The sequence below is a fragment of the Anomaloglossus baeobatrachus genome, chromosome 2, assembly GCF_048569485.1.
Source record: "Anomaloglossus baeobatrachus isolate aAnoBae1 chromosome 2, aAnoBae1.hap1, whole genome shotgun sequence".
NCBI classification, from domain to species: domain Eukaryota; kingdom Metazoa; phylum Chordata; class Amphibia; order Anura; family Aromobatidae; genus Anomaloglossus; species Anomaloglossus baeobatrachus.
In genome coordinates this window covers 783838583-783864588 of record NC_134354.1, presented here as the reverse complement: position 1 = coordinate 783864588, position 26006 = coordinate 783838583, and the positions used below count along the sequence as shown (strand labels likewise).

Here is a 26006-nt window from a genome sequence, read left to right as displayed (position 1 = left end):
GAGCAAAGGTGCTAAGGCACAGGGTTTTTTTGCGGCCTGTACCTCTTGTGGGGCTATGTTACCTGCGGGTTCCACCTACCCTCACTGTGAGCAATGCTCGACCCCTGTTTCGCTTGCTCAGCCGGAGCCTCGGTCACTAGTGGGCCCCTCGGCTCATGTAGACCCCCTGCTCCACCTGTCCAGGCGGCAGGGACAGAGTTCGCCTCTTTTGCTGAGAGACTCTGAGTCACTTTCACAATCCATGGCTCAGTCTATGGACAAATGGTCTGCCAAACTGCTGGAAGCTTTGCAGTCCAGACCGGTCCTTACACAGGCCCCGGCCCCTGTTGGATCGTCGCCTCCAGGCCCCTCTCGGTCCGCACCGCAGCGCGCTCCCAGGTTGGGCCCTAGGTCTCACTTGGAGGACTCCTGCCCGGACCACAGTCCTAGACAGGCTAAGCAGGCTCGCTGGGAATCTTCCCCGACTTCTTCACGCTGCTCGGGTTCCCAGCTTGAGGACTCGCTGGAGGACGAGGCGGACGTCGCCCTGGGGAAGACTCCAAGCTATCTCAGCTTGTCTGGCTGAGATTAATGCGGTCACACGTAATTCTGCTCCGCAGGTTGCGTCTTGGACTTCTCAAGCGTCAGCTTTTTCTTCCTGCGCCATGAACGCAGTCCTAGACTCTGCTAGCCGTACAGCGGTGGCATCCGCTAACTCTGTGGCAGTCCGCAGGGCCATGTGGCTGCGCGAATGGAAGGCAGACTCGGCCTCCAAGAGGTTCTTAACCGATTTTGCCGTTTTCTGGCGACCGCTTGTTTGGCGAACGATTGGATGAGATTATTAAGGAATCCAAGGGAAAGGACTCCTCCTTACCCCAGTCCAAACCTAAGAGACCTCAGCAACGAAAAATACAATCAAGGTTTCCGTCCTTTCGTCCCTCCGCCAAGCCCCAATCCTCTTCGTCCAGCAGGCCGGAGAAAGGCCAGAGGAACTCCTATGCATGGCGGTCCAAGTCACGCCCCCAAAAGGCCGCAGGAGGCACTGCCTCCAAGGCGGCTCCTCATGACTCTCGGCATCCCCGAGCCGCATCCTCGGTCGGTGGCAGGCTCTCCCGCTTTTGCGACGCCTGGTGGCCACATGTTCAAGACCGATGGGTGAGGGACATTCTGTCTCACGGTTACAGGATAGAGTTCAGCTCTCGTCCTCCGACTCGTTTCTTCAGAACCTCTCTGCCCCCCGCTCGGGCCGACGCACTTTTTCAGGCAGTGGACGCTCTGAAGACAGAAGGAGTTGAGATCCCAGTTCCCCCTCAGGAACGTGGTCGCGGCTTTTACTCCAACTTGTTCGTGGTGCCAAAACAGGACAGATCATTCCGTCCCGTTCTGGACCTCAAACTACTCAACAGACATGTGAGCACCAGACGGTTTCGGATGGAATCTCTCCGCTCGGTCATCGCCTCGATGTCATAAGGAGACTTCCTAGCATCGATCGACATCAAGGATGCTTATCTCCACGTGCCGATCGCACCCGAACATCAACGCTTCTTGCGTTTCGCCATCGGGGACGAACACTTTCAGTTCGTGGCATTGCCTTTCGGCCTGGCGACGGCCCCACGGGTTTTCACCAAAGTCATGGCATCCGTTGTGGCGGTCCTACACTCTCAGGGCCACTCGGTGATTCCCTACTTAGACGATCTCCTAGTCAGGGCACCTTCTCGGGCGGCGTGTCAACACAGCCTTACCGTCGCTCTGGCGACTCTCCAGCAGTTCGGGTGGATCATCAACTTCCCGAAATCCAAGTTGACACCGACCCAATCACTGACTTACCTCGGGATGGCGTTTCATACACTGTCAGCGGTAGTCAAGCTACCGCTGGACAAACGGCTTTCTCTGCAGGCGGGGGTGCAATCCCTTCTTCGGAGTCAGTCACACCCCTTAAGGCGCCTCATGCACTTCCTGGGGAAGATGGTGGCAGCGATGGAGGCAGTGCCGTTCGCGCAATTCCATCTGCGCCCGCTCCAGTGGGACATTCTCCGCAAATGGGACAGGAGGTCGACTTCCCTCGACAGGAACGTCTCTCTTTCCCTTGCAACCAAGACGTCTCTTCAGTGGTGGCTCCTTCCCAATTCTCTATCGCAGGGAAAATCCTTCCTACCCCCAACCTGGGCTGTGGTCACCACGGACGCGAGCCTGTCAGGGTGGGGAACGGTTTTTCTCCACCACAGGGCTCAGGGAACCTGGACTCCGATAGAGTCTTCCCTTCAGATCAATATCCTGGAGATAAGGGCAGTGTATCTAGCCCTATTGGCCTTTCATTGGTGGCTGGAGGGCAGACAGATCCGTATCCAGTCGGACAACGCCACTGCCGTCGCATACATCAACCACCAGGGCGGCACGCGCAGTCGTCATGCCTTCCAGGAAGTCCGGCGGATTCTGCAGTGGGTGGAAGCCACAGCCTCCACCATCTCCGCAGTTCACATCCCGGGTGTAGAAAACTGGGAAGCAGATTTTCTCAGTCGTCAGGGCATGGACGCGGGGGAATGGTCTCTTCACCCAGACGTGTTTCGAGAGATCTGTCGCCGCTGGGGAACGCCGGACGTCGATCTCATGGCGTCACGGCACAACAACAAAGTCCCTGTATTCATGGCTCGGTCTCAAGATCACAGAGCTCTGGCGGCGGACGCGTTAGTTCAGGATTGGTCGCAGTTTCGACTGCCTTATGTGTTTCCTCCTCTGGCGATGCTGCCCAGAGTGTTACGCAAGATCAGGTTCGACTGCCGTCGCGCCATTCTCGTCGCTCCAGACTGGCCGAGGCGGTCGTGGTACCCGGATCTGTGGCATCTCACGGTGGGTCAACCGTGGGCGCTTCCAGACCGCCCAGACTTGCTGTCACAAGGGCCGTTTTTCCATCTGAATTCTGTGGCCCTCAACCTGACTGTGTGGCCATTGAGTCCTGGCTCCTAGCGTCTTCAGGGTTATCTCAGGATGTCATTGCCACCATGAGACAGGCCAGGAAACCAACGTCCGCCAAGATCTATTACAGGTCTTGGCAAATCTTCTTATCCTGGTGCTCTGATAATGGTTTTACTCCATGGCCGTTTGCCTTACCCACTTTTCATTCATTCCTTCAATCCGGAATGGACAAAGGTTTGTCACTCGGCTCTCTCAAGGGACAAGTATCGGCGCTCTCCGTGTTGTTTCAAAAGCGTCTAGCCAGGCTTCCGCAGGTCCGCACGTTCCTGCAGGGAGTTTGCCACATAGTCCCACCTTACAAGCGTCCGCTGGAACCCTGGGACCTTAACAGGGTGCTAACGGCTCTTCAGAAACCACCTTTCGAGCCGCTGCGGGATGTCTCCTTATCACGTCTTTCGCAGAAGGTGGCATTTCTAGTGGCAGTTACATCACTTCGGAGAGTGTCTGAGCTGGCAGCGCTGTCATGCAAAGCCCCCTTCCTGGTGTTTCACCAGGATAAGGTGGTTCTGCGTCCTGTTCCGGAATTTCTCCCTAAGGTGGTATCTCCTTTTCATCTCAATCAGGATATCACCTTACCTTCATTTTGCCCTAATCCAATTCACCAATGTGAAAAGGATTTGCACTCCTTAGATCTGGTGAGAGCACTCCGTTTCTACGTGTCTCGCACGGCGCCCCTGCGCCGTTCAGATGCGCTCTTTGTCCTTGTCGCTGGCCAGCGTAAGGGTTCGCAGGCTTCCAAGTCAACCTTGGCTCGGTGGATCAAGGAACCGATTCTCGAAGCCTACCGTTCTTCTGGGCTTCCGATTCCTTCAGGGCTGAAGGCCCATTCTACCAGAGCCGTGGGTGCGTCCTGGGCATTGCGGCACCGGGCTACGGCTCAGCAGGTGTGTCAGGCAGCTACGTGGTCGAGTCTGCACACTTTCACGAAACACTATCAGGTGCATGCCTATGCTTCGGCAGATGCCAGTCTAGGTAGGCGAGTCCTTCAGGCGGCGGTTGCCCACCTGTAAGAGGGGGTCGTTTTCGGCTCTTTTTATCGAGGTATTCTTTTACCCACCCAGGGACTGCTTTTGGACGTCCCAATTGTCTGGGTCTCCCAATGGAGCGACAAAGAAGAAGGGAATTTTGTTTACTTACCGTAAATTCCTTTTCTTCTAGCTCCTATTGGGAGACCCAGCACCCGCCCCTGTGCCCTTCGGGCTGGTTGTTCTTTTGTGTACACATGTTGTTGATGTTGAATTGTTCTTTTGGTTCATGGTTTTCAGTTCTCCGAACATCCTTCGGATTGCATTTACCCTAGACCAATTTATAAGTTTTCTCCTTCCTGCTTTTGCACCAAAACTGAGGAGCCCGTGATCCACGGGAGGGTGTATAGGCAGAGGGGAGGGGTTACACTTTTTAAAGTGTAATACTTTGTGTGGCCTCCGGAGGCAGAGGCTATACACCCAATTGTCAATTGTCAATTGTCTGGGTCTCCCAATAGGAGCTAGAAGAAAAGGAATTTACGGTAAGTAAACAAAATTCCCTTCTTTTGGCATATGAGGCTCAGTGATGGCTTATTTTTTGCGTCTCGAGCTGACGTTTTTAACGGTACCATTTTTGCACAGATGCTACATTTTGATCGCCTGTTATTGCATTTTGCGCAGACCAACAAACATAATTTTGGCGTTTCGAATTTTTTTGCCGGTACGGCGTATACCAATCAGTTTATTTATGTTATATTTTGATAGATCGGGCGTTTCTGAATGCGGCAATACCAACGTGCATATTTTTTATTTTTTTTAATCCTTTAATTTTCAATGGGGCAAAAGTGGGGTGATTTTATTTTTTTTTTTTTATTTTTTAAAACTTTTTTTTTTTTTTAATGTTACTAGGTCCCCTAGGGGACTGTAAGGATCTGCAGTCTGATCGCTCATTCATTTCTGCTGATCGCAGCTATCCAGCTGTGAACACCAGAAATGATCATCTCCTATCTCACACAGCTCTCGGCCGGGTGAAACAGGAAGTTAGTCATGTGAGCTACAGGAGTCCTCACATGACCCTGTGCTACCATGACAACCATCGAATCCACGTGATCACGTCACGTGACTTCCGGTGTCGGGCAGTGAGTAAACTTTAACCGCGACCGCGATTAGTATGACGCTGTCACATTCTGACAGTGCTATTTAAGGGGTCAACAGGTACGTGCAAATCGTGGATCTGCTCGTGTCTGATAGGCAAACATGTCAGCTGTACAAATCAGCTGACATGTGCGCGGATCCCCTCCGGCTTCCTGTGGCAGCCGGGTGTGATTAACACTATGACCGCTGGGACGTAATTTTACTGTCCGCGGTCGTTAAGGGGTTAATTATTTATAAATCATAGAATGGGATGTTCTTATTATTTTTTTTTATTCTGTCACAGTTGAAGTTACCTACGATAAAAATTATAGACCTCTCCATTCTGTGTAGGTGAGAAAACTTGCAAAATCAGTAATCTACACTACAGTTCAAAAGTTTGGGGTCACCCGGACAATTTTGTCTTTTCCATGAATATCCTACTTTTATTTATCAGATGAGTTACATAATGAATAGAGATTATTGTGCAGACTGTGACGAGGTCAGAAATAATGATTGTTACATGGAATAATAATTTCCTCTTCACATTTGGCTTTCGGCACAGAATGCTCCTTTGCACAATTCCAGCTTTGCAGACCTTTGGCATTCTAGCTGTTAATTTGCGGAGGTAATCTGGAGATATTTCGCCCCATGCTTCCCCCCTCCACAAGTTGGATTGGCTTGATGGGCACTTTTTGGCGCCATACGGTCAAGCTGCTCCCACAACAGCTCTATAGGGTTGAGGTCTGATGACTGGGCCCCTCCATTACAGATAGATACCAGCTGCCGGCTTCTTCCCTAAATAGTTCATACAGAATTTGGAGGTGGCTTTGGGTCATTGTCCTGTTGTAGGATGAAATTAGCTCCAATCAGGCGCTGTCCACAGGGTATGGCATGGCAAAATGGAGTGATAGCCTTCCTTATCCAAAATCCCTTTTACCTTGTACAAATCTCCCACTTTACAGCACCAAAGCAACCCCAGACCATCACATTACCTCCACCATGCTTTACAGAAGGCGTCAGGCACTCTTCCAGCATCTTTTCAGTTCTGCATCTCAGAAATGTTCTTCTGTGTGATCCAAACACCTCAAACTTCGATTCATCTGTCCGTAACACTCTTTTCCAATCTTCCTCTGTCCAATGTCTGTGTTCTTTTGCCCATATTAATCTTTTCCTGTTATTAGCCAGTCTCAGATATGGCTTTTTCTTTGCCTCTCTGCCCTGAAGGCCGCATCCCGGAGTCACCTCTTCACTGTAGACGGTGACACTGGTGTTTTGCGGGTACTATGTAATGAAGCTGTCAGTTAAGGACCTGTGAGGCGCGGATTTCTCACACTAGAGCCTGTAATGCACTTGTCTTGTTGCTCAGTTGTGCAGCGCGGCCTCCACTTCTCTCTACTCTGGTTACAGCCTGTTTGTGCTCTCCTCTGAAGGGAGTAGTACACACCGCTGTAGGAAATCTTCAGTTTCTTGGCAATTTCTCGCATGGAATATCCTTCATTTCTAAGAACAAGAATAGACTGTCAAGTTTCACAAGAAAGTTCTCTTTCTCTGGCCATTTTGAGAGTTTAATGGAAACAACAAATGTAATGCTCCAGATTCTCAACTAGCTCAAAGTAAGGTCAGTTTTATAGCTTCTCTAATCAGCAAAACTGTTTTCAGCTGTGCTAACATACTTGCACAAGGGATTTCTAAACATCCATTAGTCTTCTAACACAGTTAGCAAAAACAATGTACCATTAGAACACTGGAGTGGTGGTTGTTGGAAATGGGCCTCTATACACCTATGTAGATATTGCATTCAAAGCCAAACGTTTGCAGCTAGAATAGTCATTTACCACATAACAATGTATAGAGGGGATTTCTGTGTAATTTAATGTTGGCTTCATTGAAAAAAAATGTGCTTTTCTTTCAAAAATAAGGCAATATTTAAGTGACCCTAAACTTTTGAACTGTAGTGTATCTAATAATTATTTTGACTCCTGTGTATCTGCCATATATTCCATCACTGCCTGTTTCTCCTACAGATGATTCCAGTAAGAAAATCCCAACAGAGCAACGTCCCAACCCGGCCGATCCACAGGAATCCATAGGGAAAAGTGAGGGGGCCCCAAAGGATCATCAGGTAGATGGAAAACATCTGGGCCCCGCTCATTACTAGGGGATTGCTACCCGAAATGTCACCTTTGTACCTCTGAGATGTGAGATTATCGGAGACGCTCGTTATTCTTGATGACATCAAAGTCTTAACCAAGTTTTCTGTTAAGGAGGAAGGTGTAAAAGATATCAAGGTAGAAATTGAAGAGCAGAAGACGTCGAGGGATGATCCGTGCGAGGAGGAGAAACCTAAGTGTGTATATCCAGGTGAGGGGGGACACTTGAGGGGGTATTCTGCTGTTCTGGCTTTTGGGGATTCTGTGTATGGAGTCTGAAAACTATTCTAGGAAATAGTCAATATGCAATTTGGAAGATGGCGTCACTTGTGGGGGCTCTACCAATGGAACATTGCACCTGCAAACTATTGCAATAAAATCTGCACTCCAATATGGCGCTCCTTCCCTTCTGAGCCCTGCCGTGTGGCTATGCGGTACTGCACTCCCTTATGGCGCTCCTTCCCTTCTGAGTCCTGCCGTGTGGCTAAGCGGTTCTGTACTCCAATTTGGCACTCCTTCCCTTCTGAGCCCAGCTGTGTGGCTATGCGGTTCTGTACTCCAATATGGTGCTCCTTCCCTTCTGAGCCCTGCCGTGTGGCTATGCAGTTCTGTACTCCAATATGGCGCTCCTTCCCTTCTGAGCCCTGCTGTGTGGCTATGCGGATCTGTACTCCAATATGGTGCTCCTTCCCTCCTGAGCCCTGCTGTGTGGCTATGCGGTTCTGTACTCCAATATGGCGCTCCTTCCCTTCTGAGCCCAGCTGTGTGGCTATGCGGTTGTGTACTCCAATATGGTGCTCCTTCCCTTCTGAGCCCTGCCGTGTGGCTATGCGGTTCTGTACTCCAATATGGCGCTCCTTCCCTCCTGAGCCCTGCCGTGTGGCTATGCGGTTCTGTACTCCAATATGGCGCTCCTTCTCTTCTGAGCCCTGCTGTGTGGCTTTGCGGTTTTGTACTCCAATATGGCGCTCCTTCCCTCCTGAGCCCTGCCGTGTGGCTATGCGGTTCTGTACTCCAATATGGCGCTCCTTCCCTTCTGAGCTTTGGACGGTGCCTGAAAAGTAGTTTTCGACCACATAAGGGTTTTGGCAAAGTCAGGAGAAATTGTGCAACAAATTGTAACGTTCGTTTTCTTCTTTTACCCCTTTTGGGACCAAAGACAGATTGGTTGACATACCCAATCCCTGTTGTTAGTGCCGCTCTCTATACGCTCTGTCCATATTTGCTTCCTCTACAGATAAGTCCAGAAGGAAAAACCCATCCGAGTTGTGTCCCCGACCGGACGAGAGACAGAAATCCACAGGGAAAAGTGACGGCGTCCCACAGGATCATCAGGTAGATGGAAAATATCTGGACCCCGCGGATTACTAGGGGATTGATACCCGAAATGTCACCTTTGTACCTCTGAGGTGTGAGATTATCGGAGGCGCTCGTTATTCTGGATGACGTCAGAGTCTTAATCAAGTTTTCTGTTAAGGAGGAAGGTGTAAAAGATATCAAGGTAGAAACTGAAGAGACGGCGATGACGGTGGATGATCCGTGCGAGGAGGAGAAACCTACGTGTGTATATCCAGGTGAGGGGGGACACGGGCACAGTGCGGGGGGCTCATGTGTAGGGGGGAGTTAGATGAGGTGATGCTTTTGCACTGAGCAACTCCCTTTCATTCCAAACCACGTCCCCTTCCTCCAAGCCGTCACCCTTGTCATTCGGGGTGCAGCGCGCTTCTGTTACACACAGTAAACATGGCGGAAGGCTTGTACCCCACTTTTTATTGGTGCCAGGCATGTTCCCATTTTTTGGGGTTTTTTTTTAGTTTTGCAAATCTACATTGTATTGCTTCATCATTTGGGGCCCCCGAGTAATGAAGCAATACAATGGAGATTTGCAAACCTAAAAAAAATAAAAACATGCCGTAAAGAAAAATGACTTGAATTCTAGAATTATTTTTTCTTCGGCGCTCCATTGGGAGACCCAGACGATTGGGTGTATAGCACTGCCTCCGGAGGCCACACAAAGCAATTACACTAAAAAGTGTAAGGCCCCTCCCCTTCTGGCTATACACCCCCAGTGGGATCACTGGCTCACCAGTTTTCTGCTTTGTGCGAAGGAGGTCAGACATCCACGCATAGCTCCACTGTTTAGTCAGCAGTAGCTGCTGACTATATCGGATGGAAGAAAAGAGGGCCCATATGGGGCCCCCAGCATGCTCCCTTCTCACCCCACTTGTGGTTTGTAAGGTTGAGGTACCCATTGCGGGTACGGAGGCTGGAGCCCACATGCTGTTTTCCTTCCCCATCCCCCTGAAGGGCTCTGAGGAAGTGGGATCTTACCGGCCACCAAGCCCTGAGGCCGGGCTCCATCCACAGACCCATAGAACCTGCTGGATGCGGAGCGGGAGTGCCGTTCAGGGACAAGGCCCTGCAACTTTCAGGTACTCTGTGTCCCCGTATGGCAGGCCACGCACACCCCAGGCTTGCTGGGTGTGCTAGTGCGCCGGGGACTGTAGCGCTGTGCGCTGGGCTTATAGTCCCCGCAGATTACTGGGGGACTTTATGTGTGTGGATCGCCGCGCCGACCGCCCCTGGAGCGGCGGCGCAGCTGCGACTTGTAGTGCGCCGGGGACGCGCCGACCGCGCTTTTACGGCGGCGGCGCTTCTAACTTTAGTCCCCGGCTTTCTGCGGCCTAGCTCCGCTTCGTTAACGCCCCCCACCCTGTCAATCAGGGTAGGGGAGAGACGTTGTTCAATCGGCAGCGCCGAGGGCTGGAGCACGATTTACATGCTCCAGCCCTCTCACTGAGCACAGTAGGACACAGGCTTCGCGCTTTTTCTCTGTGCACGCCCTAGGCCCGCCCCCAGGCTTGCAGCTCCCCAGGACGCCGGCAGCCATTATACACATGCAGTCTGGCTGGAGGACGGACGCAGGCTCTGGGGGACCCAGGCTAGGGGTTTCTGGCGACCACACACCCGCGCTAAGCGGGCGGTAAGCAGCACATACGTGCGGCCCCACTAGTGCCACAGTGTTATATTTTTCGCTGTACCATAGACACTGCTGTGTCTAGATATATTTATATACTGCACTGTAAGGTCGCTTCTTGGCTGTACACCCTATATTGCTTTGAGGAGACAACAGCATGTCATCCGCAAAACGCAAGGGTGCCAAGGCACGGGCTGTATACACTGCTTGTACAGCATGTGGGGCTAATCTACCAGCAGGCTCCAACGACTCTCATTGTGTGCAATGTTCAGTCCCAGTGGCACTTCGTCAGCCAGAGCCTACTGTGGTGGTAGCCCAGGCAGAGACGCCTGTGAACCCTACCCCGGTGACGGGGACAGAATTTGCAGTCTTTGCTGATAAAATGTCTGTGACTATGACAAAAATCCTGGAGACCTTGCAGTCCAGGCCAGTTGCTCAGACCATAGACACTGCTGTGTCTATGTTCCCCGGTCCCCCTCAGTTGGAACTAATCCGTACTTCAAGGGGGTCCCAGGCATCACAGGCTGAGGGCTCTGACTCCGATGACAGTCCCAGTCCGCCTAAGCGAGCTCGCTGGGAGAGACCCTCCACGTCATCACGCGGATCAGGGTCTCAGCGAGAAGGGTCCCTATATGAGGGTTCAGAGGTGGGTGATCAGGAGTCTTGTCCTGACGCCGCACTCAATTTGGATACGCCAGATGGTGACGCCATGGTAAATGACCTTATAGCGGCCATCAATAGGCTGTTGGATATTTCTCCCCCAGCCCCTTCAGCAGAGGAGGCAGCTGCCCAGCAGGAGAAATTCCATTTTCTGTATCCCAAGCGTAAATTGAGTACTTTTCTGGACCACTCTGACTTCAGAGAATCCATCCAGAAACACAATACTTATCCGGACAAGCGTTTTTCTAAACGCCTTAAGGATACACGTTATCCTTTTCCCCCTGACGTGGTCAAACGCTGGACCCAGTGTCCAAAAGTGGACCCTCCAATATCCAGGCTTGCAGCTAGATCCATAGTTGCAGTGGAGGATGGGGCTTCACTTAAAGATGCCAATGACAGACAGATGGACCTTTGGTTGAAATCTGTCTATGAAGCTATTGGCGCGTCGTTTGCTCCAGCATTCGCGGCCGTGTGGGCGCTCCAAGCTATTTCAGCTGGTCTGGCACAGGTGGACTCTCTCATACGTCCAGCAGTGCCGCAAGTGGCGTCCCTAACTACGCAAATGTCTGCGTTTGCGACCTACGCTATCAATGCGGTACTGGACTCTACGAGCCGTACCTCAATGGCATCCGCCAACTCTGTAGTTTTGCGCAGAGCCTTGTGGTTAAAGGAATGGAAAGCAGATTCTGCTTCTAAAAAATGTTTAACCAGTTTGCCATTATCTGGAGACAGACTGTTTGGTGAGCAATTGGCGGAAATCATTAAACAGTCCAAAGGTAAGGACTCCTCCTTACCCCAGCCCAGATCAAGCAAACCTCCACAGAGGAAGTGGCAGTCAAAGTTTCGGTCCTTTCGAGGCTCGGGCAAGCCCCAATTCTCCTCGTCCAAAGGGACTCAGAAAGAGCAAAGGAGCTCTGATTCCTGGCGGGCTCACTCACGCCCCAAGAAAGCAACCGGAGGTACCGCTTCCAAGGCGGCTGCCTCATGACTTTCGGCCGCCTCCCTCCGCATCCTCGGTCGGTGGCAGGCTCTCCCGCTTTTGCGACATTTGGCTGCCACAGGTCAAAGACCGGTGGGTAACAGACATTTTGTCTCACGGGTACAGGATAGAGTTCAGTACTCGGCCTCCGCCTCGGTTCTTCAGAACTTCCCCACATCCCGACCGAGCAGATGCCCTTCTGCAGGCGGTGAATTCTCTAAGAGCAGAAGGAGTGGTGGTCCCTGTTCCTCTTCAGGAACGAGGTCAAGGTTTTTACTCCAATCTCTTTGTGGTGCCAAAAAAGGACGGCTCATTCCGTCCTGTTCTGGACCTAAAACTGCTCAACAAGCATGTGAACGCCAGGCGGTTCCGGATTGAATCCCTCCGCTCAGTCATTGCCTCAATGTCTCAAGGAGATTTCCTAGATAGACATCAAGGATGCTTATCTCCACGTGCCGATTGCTACAGAGCACCAACGCTTTCTACGCTTCGTGATAGGAGACGACCATCTTCAGTTCGTAGCTCTGCCATTTGGTCTAGCGACAGCCCCACGGGTGTTCACCAAGATCATGGCAGCAGTGGTAGCAGTCTTGCACTCTCAGGGACACTCTGTGATCCCTTACTTGGACGATCTACTGGTCAAGGCACCCTCTCAAGAGGCATGCCAACTCAGCTTGACTGTTGCACTGGAGACTCTCCAGACGTTCGGGTGGATCATCAACTTCTCAAAGTCAAATCTGTCACCGACCCAATCACTAACGTATCTTGGCATGGAGTTTCATACTCTCTCAGCGATAGTGAAGCTTCCGCTGGACAAGCAGAGGTCACTACAGACTGGGGTGCAGGCTCTCCTTCAGGGTCAGTCGCACTCCTTAAGACGCCTCATGCACTTCCTCGGGAAGATGGTGGCGGCAATGGAAGCGGTTCCGTTTGCGCAGTTTCATCTGCGCCCACTTCAATGGGACATTCTCCGCCAATGGGACGGGAAGTCAACATCCCTGGACAGGAAAGTCTCCCTTTCCCAGACGGCCAAGGACTCTCTGCAGTGGTGGCTTCTTCCCACCTCATTATCACAGGGAAGATCCTTCCTACCACCGTCTTGGGCGGTGGTCACGACAGACGCGAGTCTGTCAGGGTGGGGAGCAGTTTTTCTCCACCACAGGGCTCAGGGTACGTGGACTCAGCAGGAGTCCACCCTTCAGATCAATGTTCTGGAAATCAGAGCAGTGTATCTTGCCCTACTAGCCTTCCAGCAGTGGCTGGAAGGAAGGCAGATCCGAATTCAGTCGGACAACTCCACAGCGGTGGCATACATCAACCACCAAGGGGGGACACGCAGTCGGCAAGCCTTCCAGGAAGTCCGGCGGATTCTGATGTGGGTGGAAGCCACGGCCTCCACCATATCCGCAGTTCACATCCCCGGCGTAGAAAACTGGGAAGCAGACTTCCTCAGTCGCCAGGGCATGGACGCAGGGGAATGGTCCCTTCACCCAGACGTGTTTCAGGAAATCTGTCGCCGATGGGGAAGGCCGGACGTCGACCTCATGGCGTCCCGGCACAACAACAAGGTCCCAACCTTCATGGCACGGTCTCGCGATCAAAGAGCGCTGGCGGCAGACGCCCTAGTGCAAGATTGGTCGCAGTTCCGGCTCCCTTATGTGTTTCCACCTCTGGCACTCTTGCCCAGAGTGCTACGCAAGATCAGGTCCGATTGCAGCCGCGTCATACTCGTCGCCCCAGACTGGCCGAGGAGGGCGTGGTATCCGGATCTGTGGCAGCTCACGGTCGGCCAACCGTGGGCACTACCAGACCGACCAGACTTACTGTCCCAAGGGCCGTTTTTCCATCGGAATTCTGCGGCCCTGAACCTGACTGTGTGGCCATTGAGTCCTGGATCCTAGCGTCTTCAGGATTGTCCCAAGGGGTCGTTGCCACCATGAGACAGGCTAGGAAGCCCACGTCCGCTAAGATCTACCACAGAACGTGGAGGATATTCTTATCCTGGTGCTCTGCTCAGGGAGTGTCTCCCTGGCCTTTTGCATTGCCTACCTTTCTTTCTTTCCTGCAATCTGGGTTAGAAAAAGGTTTGTCGCTCGGCTCCCTTAAAGGTCAGGTCTCGGCGCTATCCGTCTTTTTTCAGAGGCGTTTGGCACGCCTTCCTAAGGTGCGCACGTTCCTACAGGGGGTTTGCCATATCGTACCCCCGTACAAGCGGCCGTTAGATCCATGGGATCTGAACAGGGTACTAGTTGCCCTCCAGAAGCCGCCCTTCGAGCCTCTGAGGGAGGTTTCACTTTCTAGACTATCACAGAAAGTGGCTTTTCTGGTAGCGATCACATCTCTTCGGAGAGTGTCTGAGCTAGCAGCGCTATCATCCAAGGCGCCCTTCCTGGTCTTCCACCAGGACAAGGTAGTGCTGCGCCCCATTCAGGAGTTTCTCCCGAAGGTGGTATCCTCTTTTCATCTTAATCAGGATTTCTCTTTGCCTTCGTTTTGTCCTCATGCAGTTCATCGGTATGAGAAGGATTTACATTTGTTGGATCTGGTGAGAGCACTCAGAATCTACATTTCCCGCACGGCGCCCTTGCGCCGTTCGGATGCACTCTTTGTCCTTGTCGCTGGTAAGCGCAAAGGGTCGCAGGCTTCTAAGGCCACCCTGGCTCGATGGATCAAAGAACCAATTCTTGAAGCCTACCGTTCTGCTGGGCTTCCGGTTCCATCAGGGCTGAAGGCCCATTCTACCAGAGCCGTGGGTGCGTCCTGGGCATTGCGACACCAGGCTACGGCTCAACAGGTGTGCCAGGCAGCTACCTGGTCGAGTCTGCACACTTTCACCAAACATTATCAGGTGCATACCTATGCTTCGGCGGACGCCAGCCTAGGTAGAAGAGTCCTGCAGGCGGCAGTTGCCTCCCCGTAGGGGAGGGCTGTCTTGCAGCTCTAACATGAGGTATTCTTTACCCACCCAGGGACAGCTTTTGGACGTCCCAATCGTCTGGGTCTCCCAATGGAGCGCCGAAGAAGAAGGGAATTTTGTTACTTACCGTAAATTCCTTTTCTTCTAGCTCCTATTGGGAGACCCAGCACCCGCCCTGTTGTCCTTCGGGATTTTTGGTTGTTTTTCGGGTACACATGTTGTTCATGTTGAACGGTTTTCAGTTCTCCGAGGTTACTTCGGAGTGAATTTGTTTAAACCAGTTTTCTTCGGCGCTCTATTGGGAGACCCAGACGATTGGGTGTATAGCACTGCCTCCGGAGGCCACACAAAGCAATTACACTAAAAAGTGTAAGGCCCCTCCCCTTCTGGCTATACACCCCCAGTGGGATCACTGGCTCACCAGTTTTCTGCTTTGTGCGAAGGAGGTCAGACATCCACGCATAGCTCCACTGTTTGTAGTCAGCAGTAGCTGCTGGCTCTATCGGATGGAAGAAAAGAGGGCCCATATGGGGCCCCCAGCATGCTCCCTTCTCACCCGCGGTTGGTGCTTGTAAGGTTGAGGTACCTATTGCTGGTACGGAGGCTGGAGCCCACATGCTGTTTTCCTTCCACATCCCCTGGAGGGCTCTGTGGAAGTGGGATCTTGCCGGCCCCCAAGCCCTGGGGCCGGGCTCCATCCACAGACCCATAGAACCTGCTGGATGTGGAGCGGGAGTGCCGTTCAGGGACAAGGCCCTGCAACTTTCAGGTACTCTGTGTCCCCGGCAGGCACGGACACTCTCAGGGCTTGCTGAGCGTTGTAGTGCGCCGGGGACAGTGGCGCTGTACGCTGGGGGTTAGGTCACTGCAGCTTTGCTGAGTGACGTTGTGTATTGGGAACTACTGCGCCGACCGCTCCTGGAGCGGCGGCGCAGCTGCGACTTGTGGTGCGCCGGGGGCTTTGCGCCGACCGCGCTTTTACGGCGGCGGCGCTTCTAACTTTAGCCCCCGGCTTCTGCGGCCTAGCGCCGCTTCGTTCCCGCCCCCACCCTGTCAATCAGGGTAGGGGAGAGACGCTGTTCAATAGGCAGCGCCGAGGGCTGGAGCTTTATTTACATGCTCCAGCCCTCTCACTAGGCACAAGGGGAAGCAGACTTCCCGCTCTTCGTCGGTGTACGCCCAGGGCCCGCCCCCCCTCTCCACAAGGACGCCGGCAGCCATTACACATGCGATCTGGCTGGGGAGAGGCAGCAGGCTCTGGGAGACCCAGACTAGAGGGATTTCTGGCGACCACACACCGCTCCTAAGCGGGCGGTAAGCTGCACAGTAGTGCTGGCCCCACTAGTGCCTCAGTGATATATAGTGTACTTTTGTCTTGGTACCATATATATATATATATATATATAGTTGCACTGTAGGTCGCTTCTTGGCTGGACACCCTGTACTGCTCTGAGGAGGCAGCAACATGTCATCCGCAAAACGCAAGGGTGCCAAGGCACGGGCTGTGTACACTGTTTGTACTGCATGTGGGGCTGATCTACCGGCAGGCTCCAATGATTCACATTGTGTGCAATGTTCAGTCCCAGTGGCACTTCGTCAGCCAGAGCCTATTGTGGTGGTAGCCCAGGCAGAGACGCCTGTGAACCCTGCCCCGGTGACGGGGACAGACTTTGCAGTGTTTGCTGATAAAATGTCTGAGGCTATGACAAAAATCCTGGAGACCTTGCAGGCCAGGCCAGTTCCTCAGACCATGGACACTGCTGTGGCTATGCTCTCCGGTCCCCCTCAGTTGGAACTAATCCGTACTTCAGGGGGGTCTCAAGCATCACAAGCTGAAGTCTCTGACTCAGATGACAGTCCCAGGCAGCCTAAGCGAGCTCGCTGGGAAAGACCCTCCACGTCATCACACTGCTCAGGGTCTCAGCGACAAGAGTCTCTCTGTGATGAGACTGAGGACGGTGATCAGGATTCTAATCCTGAGGCCCCTCTCAATCTGGATGCCCCTGAGGGTGACGCCATGGTTAATGACCTTATATCGGCGATTAATAGGCTGTTGGATATTTCTCCCCCAGCCCCTTCTGCAGAGGAGGCAGCTGCACAGCAGGAGAAGTTCCATTTCCTGTATCCCAAGCGTAAATTAAGTGCTTTTTTGGACCACTCTGACTTCAGAGAATCAATCCAGAAGCACGACGCTCATCCAGACAAGCGTTTCTCTAAACGTTCTAAGGATACCCGTTATCCTTTTCCCTCTGAAGTAGCCAAACGCTGGACCCAGTGCCCAAAGGTTGATCCCCCAATTTCCAAGCTTGCGGCTAGATCCATAGTCGCAGTAGAGGATGGCGCTTCACTTAAAGATGCCAACGACAGACAGATGGACCTTTGGTTGAAATCTGTCTATGAATCTATCGGCGCGTCGTTTGCTCCAGCATTCGCGGCCGTGTGGGCACTCCAAGCTATTTCAGCTGGTTTAGCACAGGTGGATGCTATCATACATCCAGCAGTGCCACAGGTGGCGTCCCTAACTTCGCAAATGTCTGCGTTTGCGACTTATGCTATCAATGCTGTCCTAGAATCTACGAGCCGTACCTCTATGGCGGCCGCCAATTCTGTGGTTTTGCGCAGAGCCTTGTGGTTAAAGGACTGGAAAGCAGATGCTGGTTCCAAAAAATGCTTAACCAGCTTGCCATTATCTAGAGACAGACTGTTTGGTGAGCCATTGGCTGAAATCATAAAACAGTCCAAGGGTAAGGACTCTTCCTTACCACAGCCCAGAGCAAGTAAACCTCAACAGAAAAAGTGGCAGTCGAGGTTTCGGTCCTTTCGAGGCTCGGGCAAGCCCCAATTCTCCTCGTCCAAAGGGACTCAGAAAGGACAAGGGAGCTCAGATTCCTGGCGGGCTCACTCACGCCCCAGGAAAGCAAATGGAGGAACCGCTTCCAAGGCGGCTACCTCATGACTTTCGGCCTCCTCCCTCCGCATCCTCGGTCGGTGGCAGGCTCTCCCGCTTTTGCGACATTTGGCTGTCTCAGGTCAAAGACCGGTGGGTAACAGACATTTTGTCTCGCGGGTACAGAATCGAGTTCAGTTCTCGGCCTCCACTTCGGTTCTTCAGAACCTCCCCACACACCAACCGAGCAGATGCCCTGCTGCAGGTGGTGGACTCTCTAAGAGCAGAAGGAGTCGTGATCCCTGTCCCCCCTCTAGAACGGGGGCGAGGATTTTACTCCAATCTCTTTGTGGTTCCAAAAAAGGACGGCTCCTTCCGTCCTGTTCTGGACCTAAAACTGCTCAACAAGCATGTGAACGCCAGGCGGTTCCGGATGGAATCCCTCCGCTCAGTCATTGCCTCAATGTCCCAAGGAGATTTCCTAGCATCAATAGACATCAAAGATGCTTATCTCCACGTGCCGATTGCTACGGAACACCAACGCTTTCTGCGCTTCGTGATAGGAGACGAACATCTTCAGTTCGTGGCTCTGCCATTTGGTCTGGCGACAGCCCCCCGGGTGTTCACCAAGATCATGGCAGCAGTGGTAGCAGTCTTGCACTCTCACGGACACTCTGTGATCCCTTACTTGGACGATCTACTAGTCAAGGCACCCTCTCAGGAGGCATGCCAACTCAGCCTGAATTTTGCACTGGAGACTCTCCAGGCGTTCGGGTGGATCATCAACTTCCCAAAGTCAAATCTGTCACCGACCCAATCACTAACGTATCTTGGCATGGAGTTTCATACTCTCTCAGCGATAGTGAAGCTTCCGCTGAGCAAGCAGCGGTCACTACAGACAGGGGTGCAGGCTCTCCTTCAAAGTCAGTCGCACTCCTTAAGACGCCTCATGCACTTCCTCGGGAAGATGGTGGCGGCAATAGAGGCGGTTCCGTTTGCGCAGTTTCATCTGCGTCCACTTCAATGGGACATTCTCCGCCAATGGGACGGGAAGTCGACATCCCTGGACAGGAAAGTCTCCCTTTCCCAGACGGCCAAGGACTCTCTGCAGTGGTGGCTCCTGTCCACCTCATTATCACAGGGAAGATCCTTCCTACCACCGTCCTTGGCGGTGGTCACGACAGACGCGAGTCTGTCAGGGTGGGGAGCAGTGTTTCTCCACCACAGGGCTCAGGGTACGTGGACTCAGCAGGAGTCCACCCTTCAGATCAATGTTCTGGAAATCAGAGCAGTGTTTCTTGCCCTACTAGCCTTCCAGCAGTGGCTGGAAGGGAAGCAGATCCGAATTCAATCGGACAATTCCACAGCGGTGGCATACATCAATCACCAAGGAGGGACTCGCAGTCGGCAAGCCTTCCAGGAAGTCCGGCGCATTATGATGTGGGTGGAAGCCACGGCCTCCACCATATCCGCAGTTCACATCCCCGGCGTAGAAAACTGGGAAGCAGACTTCCTCAGTCGCCAGGGCATGGACGCAGGGGAATGGTCCCTTCACCCGGACGTGTTTCAGGAAATCTGTCACCGCTGGGGGGTGCCGGACGTCGACCTAATGGCGTCCCGGCACAACAACAAGGTCCCAACATTCATGGCACGGTCTCGCGATCAAAGAGCTCTAGCAGCAGACGCCCTAGTGCAAGATTGGTCGCAGTTCCGGCTCCCTTATGTGTTTCCACCTCTGGCACTCTTGCCCAGAGTGCTACGCAAGATCAGATCCGACTGCAGCCGCGTCATACTCGTCGCTCCAGACTGGCCGAGGAGGGCGTGGTATCCGGATCTGTGGCATCTCACGGTCGGCCAACCGTGGGCACTACCAGACCGACCAGACTTACTGTCCCAAGGGCCGTTTTTCCATCGGAATTCTGCGGCCCTGAACCTGACTGTGTGGCCATTGAGTCCTGGATCCTAGTGTCTTCAGGCTTATCCCAAGGGGTCGTTGCCACCATGAGACAGGCTAGGAAGCCCACGTCTGCTAAGATCTACCACAGAACGTGGAGGATATTCTTATCCTGGTGCTCTGCTCAGAGAGTGTCTCCCTGGCCATTTGCATTACCTACCCTTCTTTCTTTCCTCCAATCTGGGTTAGAAAAAGGTTTGTCGCTCGGCTCCCTTAAAGGGCAAGTCTCGGCGCTATCCGTCTTTTTTCAGAAGCGTCTAGCACGACTTTCTAAGGTGCGCACGTTCCTACAGGGGGTTTGCCATATAGTTCCCCCGTACAAGCGGCCGTTAGATCCATGGGATCTGAACAGGGTACTAGTTGCCCTCCAGAAGCCGCCCTTCGAGCCTCTGAGGGAGGTTTCACTTTCTAGACTTTCACAGAAAGTGGCTTTTCTGGTAGCGATCACATCTCTTCGGAGAGTGTCTGAGCTAGCAGCGTTGTCTTCCAAGGCTCCCTTCCTGGTCTTCCACCAGGACAAGGTAGTGCTGCGCCCCATTCAGGAGTTTCTCCCGAAGGTGGTATCCTCTTTTCATCTTAATCAGGATATCTTTTTGCCTTCGTTTTGTCCTCATGCAGTTCATCGGTATGAGAAGGATTTACATTTGTTAGATCTGGTGAGAGCACTCAGAATCTACATTTCCCGCACAGCGCCCCTGCGCCGTTCGGATGCACTCTTTGTCCTTGTCGCTGGTAAGCGCAAAGGGTCGCAGGCTTCTAAGGCCACCCTGGCTCGATGGATCAAAGAACCAATTCTTGAAGCCTACCGTTCTGCGGGGCTTCAGGTTCCATCAGGCCTGAAGGCCCATTCTACCAGAGCCGTGGGTGCGTCCTGGGCATTGCGACACCAGGCTACGGCTCAACAGGTGTGCCAGGCAGCTACCTGGTCGAGTCTGCACACTTTCACCAAACATTATCAGGTGCATACCTATGCTTCGGCGGACGCCAGCCTAGGTAGAAGAGTCCTGCAGGCGGCAGTTGCCTCCCCGTAGGGGAGGGCTGTCTTGCAGCTCTAACATGAGGTATTTCTTTACCCACCCAGGGACTGCTTTTGGACGTCCCAATCGTCTGGGTCTCCCAATAGAGCGCCGAAGAAGAAGGGAATTTTGTTACTTACCGTAAATTCCTTTTCTTCTAGCTCTTATTGGGAGACCCAGTACCCGCCCTGTTGTCCTTCGGGATTGTTGGTTTGTTTGCGGGTACACATGTTGTTCATGTTGAACGGTTTTCAGTTCTCCGATGTTACTCGGAGTGAATTTGTTTAAACCAGTTATTGGCTTTCCTCCTTCTTGCTTTTGCACTAAAACTGGTGAGCCAGTGATCCCACTGGGGGTGTATAGCCAGAAGGGGAGGGGCCTTGCACTTTTTAGTGTAATTGCTTTGTGTGGCCTCCGGAGGCAGTGCTATACACCCAATCGTCTGGGTCTCCCAATAAGAGCTAGAAGAAAAGGAATTTACGGTAAGTAACAAAATTCCCTTCATTGGCTTTCCTCCTTCTTGCTTTTGCACTAAAACTGGTGAGCCAGTGATCCCACTGGGGGTGTATAGCCAGAAGGGGAGGGGCCTTACACTTTTTAGTGTAATTGCTTTGTGTGGCCTCCGGAGGCAGTGCTATACACCCAATCGTCTGGGTCTCCCAATAGGAGCTATAAGAAAAGGAATTTACGGTAAGTAACAAAATTCCCTTCTTGTTTGCTGCCCCCTCCCCCAAAAGCTGCAATAAGAAAGGATCAAAATATCAGTTATATACCCCAAAATTGTACAAATAAAAAGCATCAGAGGCACATTAAAAAAATAAATCAAGCGTTGGCTCTTACAGCTCCTGCGCCATAACGGTGCAATTGATGGGGACTATTGGACTGGTAGAAAAGCAAAAATTGAAAGCATAAAAATTGTCCATGTCACTAACCCCCTTCATGACCTTTGTCTGTACCCATACGTCATGGTCTGGAAGGTGTCCTGAAACTATAACGTATAGGAATGGCTGCTGGGAACTCGACTCCAGATCTCAAAGCCAGGAACGTTGCCTGTATCGACCTTGGCTATGGTGGCCTGTTAGACCATGCCAGGAGCAGGGTCTAACAAGCGCTCTGTCAGTGCCACACTTACAAGTATGTCAAAATTGAGGCGATAGAATTTTTGTACAAACGGGATCAACCAGTGGACAGAATAAAATATAAATACATTTTATTGGTACAAAACATTTATGCATACACAAAAATAACACACAAGAAAGTGGTGAATTAAAAACAATTAAAAAGTCAAATGGACTATCACAAACACCCCATGTCTGAACCCATGATGGTACTAGTACAGAGACCCTTGTTCACAATACAAAGAAATGCAACAAAAGTGATATGTTGTAACACAGCTATTGATATAAAAGCCGTGCACAATGGATCCTTCAAATAGAAGCTTTATGGTGCTGATAAAATGGAAAGTCATCCTTCTTCTGGCCCTTGAGGAAGCCTCATCCAGTGGCGATACGCATGGGGTAACACTACATGTATGCCTTGATCCTTGGCTTTTACACCTTCTAGCCCTCTTTGTCTCCCAGCAGGTTGGATTATACCATCTTAGGTAGCATGTTTAGATACTTTTTTTGGATATCTCTGATTTGGATGTGGTCCATATGTATTTAGTGTTGTACTGGTTTTGCGATTTCCCTTATAGGGTCTTTTTTGCTACCATTTAGCTGGGCTTAGGAATGGGGGTCTAGATGGTGGTGCCAGATATGGCAATGTTATTTTATTAGCACCATCCATTGTGCATGGCTTTTACATCAATAGCTGTGTTACAACATATCACTTTTGGTGCATTTCTTTGTATTGTGAATAAGGTTCTCTGTACTAGGTGTGTTTTTTTAAAAATATTCAACAATTGTTTTTTAATAGAATACCAATAAGACATTGTTATTTGTGACCCCTTGTTCGTTTTTTTTCTTTTTTTGGTTTTGTATGTTAATCTCCGAATGGTTCCATTGGTCCCATATACCCCCACACCCATGATTATGATCGTAGTATAAATTGACAATTTTACTCTTTCTGTGGGTGTTGGTATGGGTTTGTATACATGTGTGTGTGTGTGTGTGTGTGTGTGTATATATATATATATATATACACACACACACATACACACACACACACACACACACACACACACACACACACACACACACACACACACACACACATATATGTATATGTGTATGTATATGTGTGTGTGTAAGTGTGTGTATATATATATATATATATATATAGTATATTATATGCGTGTGTAAGTGTGTGTATGTATATATATATACATATATATGTGTGTGTGTATATATATATTATATATATATATATATATACAGGGCTGTGGAGTCGGAGTCGGAGTCGTGGAGTCGGAGTCGGAGTCGGAGCTCATTTTGGTGGAGTCGGAGTCGGAGTCGGTATAAAATGCACCGACTCCGACTCCTAAAATATATAATAAATTGGGGACAGGAGTGCAATGCAGAATGTGCTGAATATTTTACTAAATAACAACATTTAGTATAATGCTTATATTTAAGTGAAAAATTTATTGTAGTACAATGTGAACATCAGACATTTAATTGTTTTTATGATACAATAATCAAGATATTTGGATAGAACATAAAATATTTATTGGAATACAACTTTAGAACACAAAAAAACTAATAAATTGTAAATATGTAATATATATAATATATATATACACAGTGTATATACACACACAAGATATATATGTAATCTACTGTATATTACATAGTGTATTACATATTTACAATTTATTACAGTTTTTTGTGTTCTAAAGTTGTATTCCAATAAATATATTTTATGTTCTATCCAAATATCTTGATTATTGTATCATAAAAATTATTAAATGTCTGATGTTCACATACACATATTCATGTACTACAATAAATTTTTCACCTAACTATAAGCAATATATGTAGGAGTCTGAGTCTGAGTCTGAGTCTGAGTCTGAGTCTGAGTCTGAGTCTGAGTCTGAGTCTGAGTCTGAGTCTGAGTCTGAGTCTGAGTCTGAGTCTGAGTCTGAGTCTGAGTCTGAGTCTGAGCCTGAGCCTGAGCCTGAGCCTGAGTCTGAGCCTGAGCCTGAGCCTGAGCCTGAGCCTGAGCCTGAGCCTGAGCCTGAGCCGGAGCCGGAGTCGGAGTCGGTGCAAGAGAATTTGAGGAGTCGGAGTCGGAGTCGAAGGTTTGGCTTACCGACTCCACAGCCCTGTATATATATATATATACACACACATACATATATATATATATATATATATATATATATATATATATATATATATATATATATATTTATTATAATAAATAAATATATATATGTATATGTACACTGCAGGGTCCAGGGGAGGTGGGGGCGCTGTGCTGGGGGCAGGTGAACGCTGCGGCAGCAGCGTTAGATCTCCTGCTCATATAATATGCACAGCCGCTGTCCATCTCCGGTGGTGCTGAAATCGCACGCAGTGAGGGGCTGGGGCAGCGGTGCATATTATATGTCCCTGCGCCCCCCTGTGATGGCACATGCCCCCCCCTGTGTTAGATTTGGCCCCCAGGCTGCTGCTCATTCTAAAATAAAAAAGCTTTACTTACCCGCTCCAGTGTTTCTCCCCGTGTCCCTGCTTCCACTGTGATCAGGCAGGCAGAGAGCTCAGGCTGCTGTGCCGATCACATGACCGCACTGAGAACCAGGAAGTGGAAGAGAAGCACGGAGGGAGACAGGAGGGAGCTCAGCGCTGGAGGAGGTAAGGAAAGAGGGGTTTATTTTACTATGGGCAGCAGCAAGGGGGTGATATCTAACACAGGGGGACTTGTGCGATCTATAGGGGCCATGGGCAGCACTATGGGGGCGATATCTAACACAGGGTAACGTGTGCAATCCATAGGGGGCCATAGGCAGCACAGGGGAATGTATGCAATCCATAGGGGGCCATAGGCAGCACAGGGGAACGTGTGGAATCCATAGGGGACCATAGACAGCACAGGGGAATGTATGCAATCCATAGGGGGCCATAGGCAGCACAGGGGAATGTATGCAATCCATAGGGGGCCATAGGCAGCACAGGGGAACGTGTGGAATCCATAGGGGACCATAGACAGCACAGGGGAATGTATGCAATCCATAGGGGACCATAGGCAGCACAGGGCAATGTATGCAATCCATAGGGGGCCATAGGCAGCACAGGGGAATGTATGCAATCCATAGGGGGCCATAGGCAGCACAGGGGAACGTGTGCCATTACAAGGGGGCTATATTCAATATAAGGGGGCCATATCCAGATTAAGGGGGCTAATTTTAGGATGGGGGGCTATGAGGGACATATACCCTATATGATTTGTTAGAGGGACACTGGCATTATAAGATGGACCCCATTTAACTTTAAAAAAAACAAATTCTCTTTTCCTTCACCAAATTTGGGGGTGCGTCTTATAATCAGGTGCGTCTTATAAAGCGAAAAATACGGTATATAATGTGTGTAGTCTTTATTTTTATATACTACTATTGATTACACAGCGCTTTTTATTCCCTATCGGTCTTTGGTGTGTAAGAGGAAACCCCCACAAACACGGGGAGAACTCCTTGCAGATGTTCTTCTTGGTGGGATTTGAACCCAGGACCCCCCAGCACCACAAGACTGCAGTGCTAACCACTGAGCCATGTAAAAACAAAAAAAGTACACATTTGGTATCGCTGCATCCAGAACCACCCGATCTATAAAACTCGCACACTGTTAAACCCCTTGCTGTAATTAAATTGACCCCAATTAAAAAGCTGTCTTATCACTTTTATCACACAGTGGGCGGTGTAAAGAAAAAAAAATGCCTGCTGTTTTATTTATTCTTCCTCCCAAAGATCGCAGTAAGGCACAGTTCACATTTATTCTGCACTGAACGCTTACGTTGGGGCTTATGTGTAAATCTCTGAAATCCATTACTCGGACACAAGCCCGGACAGAATGGTCCCTATAATGAGGCAGCGGGAGGCACTGTGGACGTACACTGTGGACGTAGTCTGTCCTATGATTCGGCGGTGTCCGTCTTCTTAAGCGTGCAGAAAAGCGCAGTCAGATACAGTTTTGAGCATTTCTGAAAAGAACAACACTGAACGGATGACGTCCAGAGTAACTCTGCTGCCTCATTATAGTAAATGCATCCCTCTAGGGGCTTCATCTGAATCATGTAATTCGGAGATGTAGACGGAAACCCCTATATACGTGCTCAGCGTAGAGCGCAGGATAAATGTGATTTCAAAATTATATGTAAAATGTTCCTAATAAAAGCTTCAATTCAATCCTCAAAAAAACAAAAAACAAGTCTCCACCCACATCTGTTATTATTCAGTGGAAAAATAGAGGGTTTTGA

The 26006-nt window shown here is 50.6% G+C and overlaps 1 protein-coding gene across 4 annotated transcripts in view; it reads left to right on the top strand.

Moving 5' to 3' along the window:
- The window catches only part of LOC142292317 (uncharacterized), a 44420-nt gene that overhangs the window by 5361 nt on the left and 13053 nt on the right, over positions 1-26006 (top strand). For all 4 annotated transcript variants that reach the window (XR_012750597.1, XM_075337604.1, XM_075337605.1 and 1 more), the window contains exons 5-8: positions 7076-7173; positions 7316-7412; positions 8439-8536; positions 8679-8775. Coding sequence is in view for 3 of the 4 variants with exons in the window: in XM_075337604.1 (XP_075193719.1) it covers positions 7076-7173; positions 7316-7412; positions 8439-8536; positions 8679-8775 (390 nt within the window). In the remaining variant the exon portion in view is untranslated. The remainder of the gene's footprint in view (positions 1-7075; positions 7174-7315; positions 7413-8438; positions 8537-8678; positions 8776-26006) is intronic.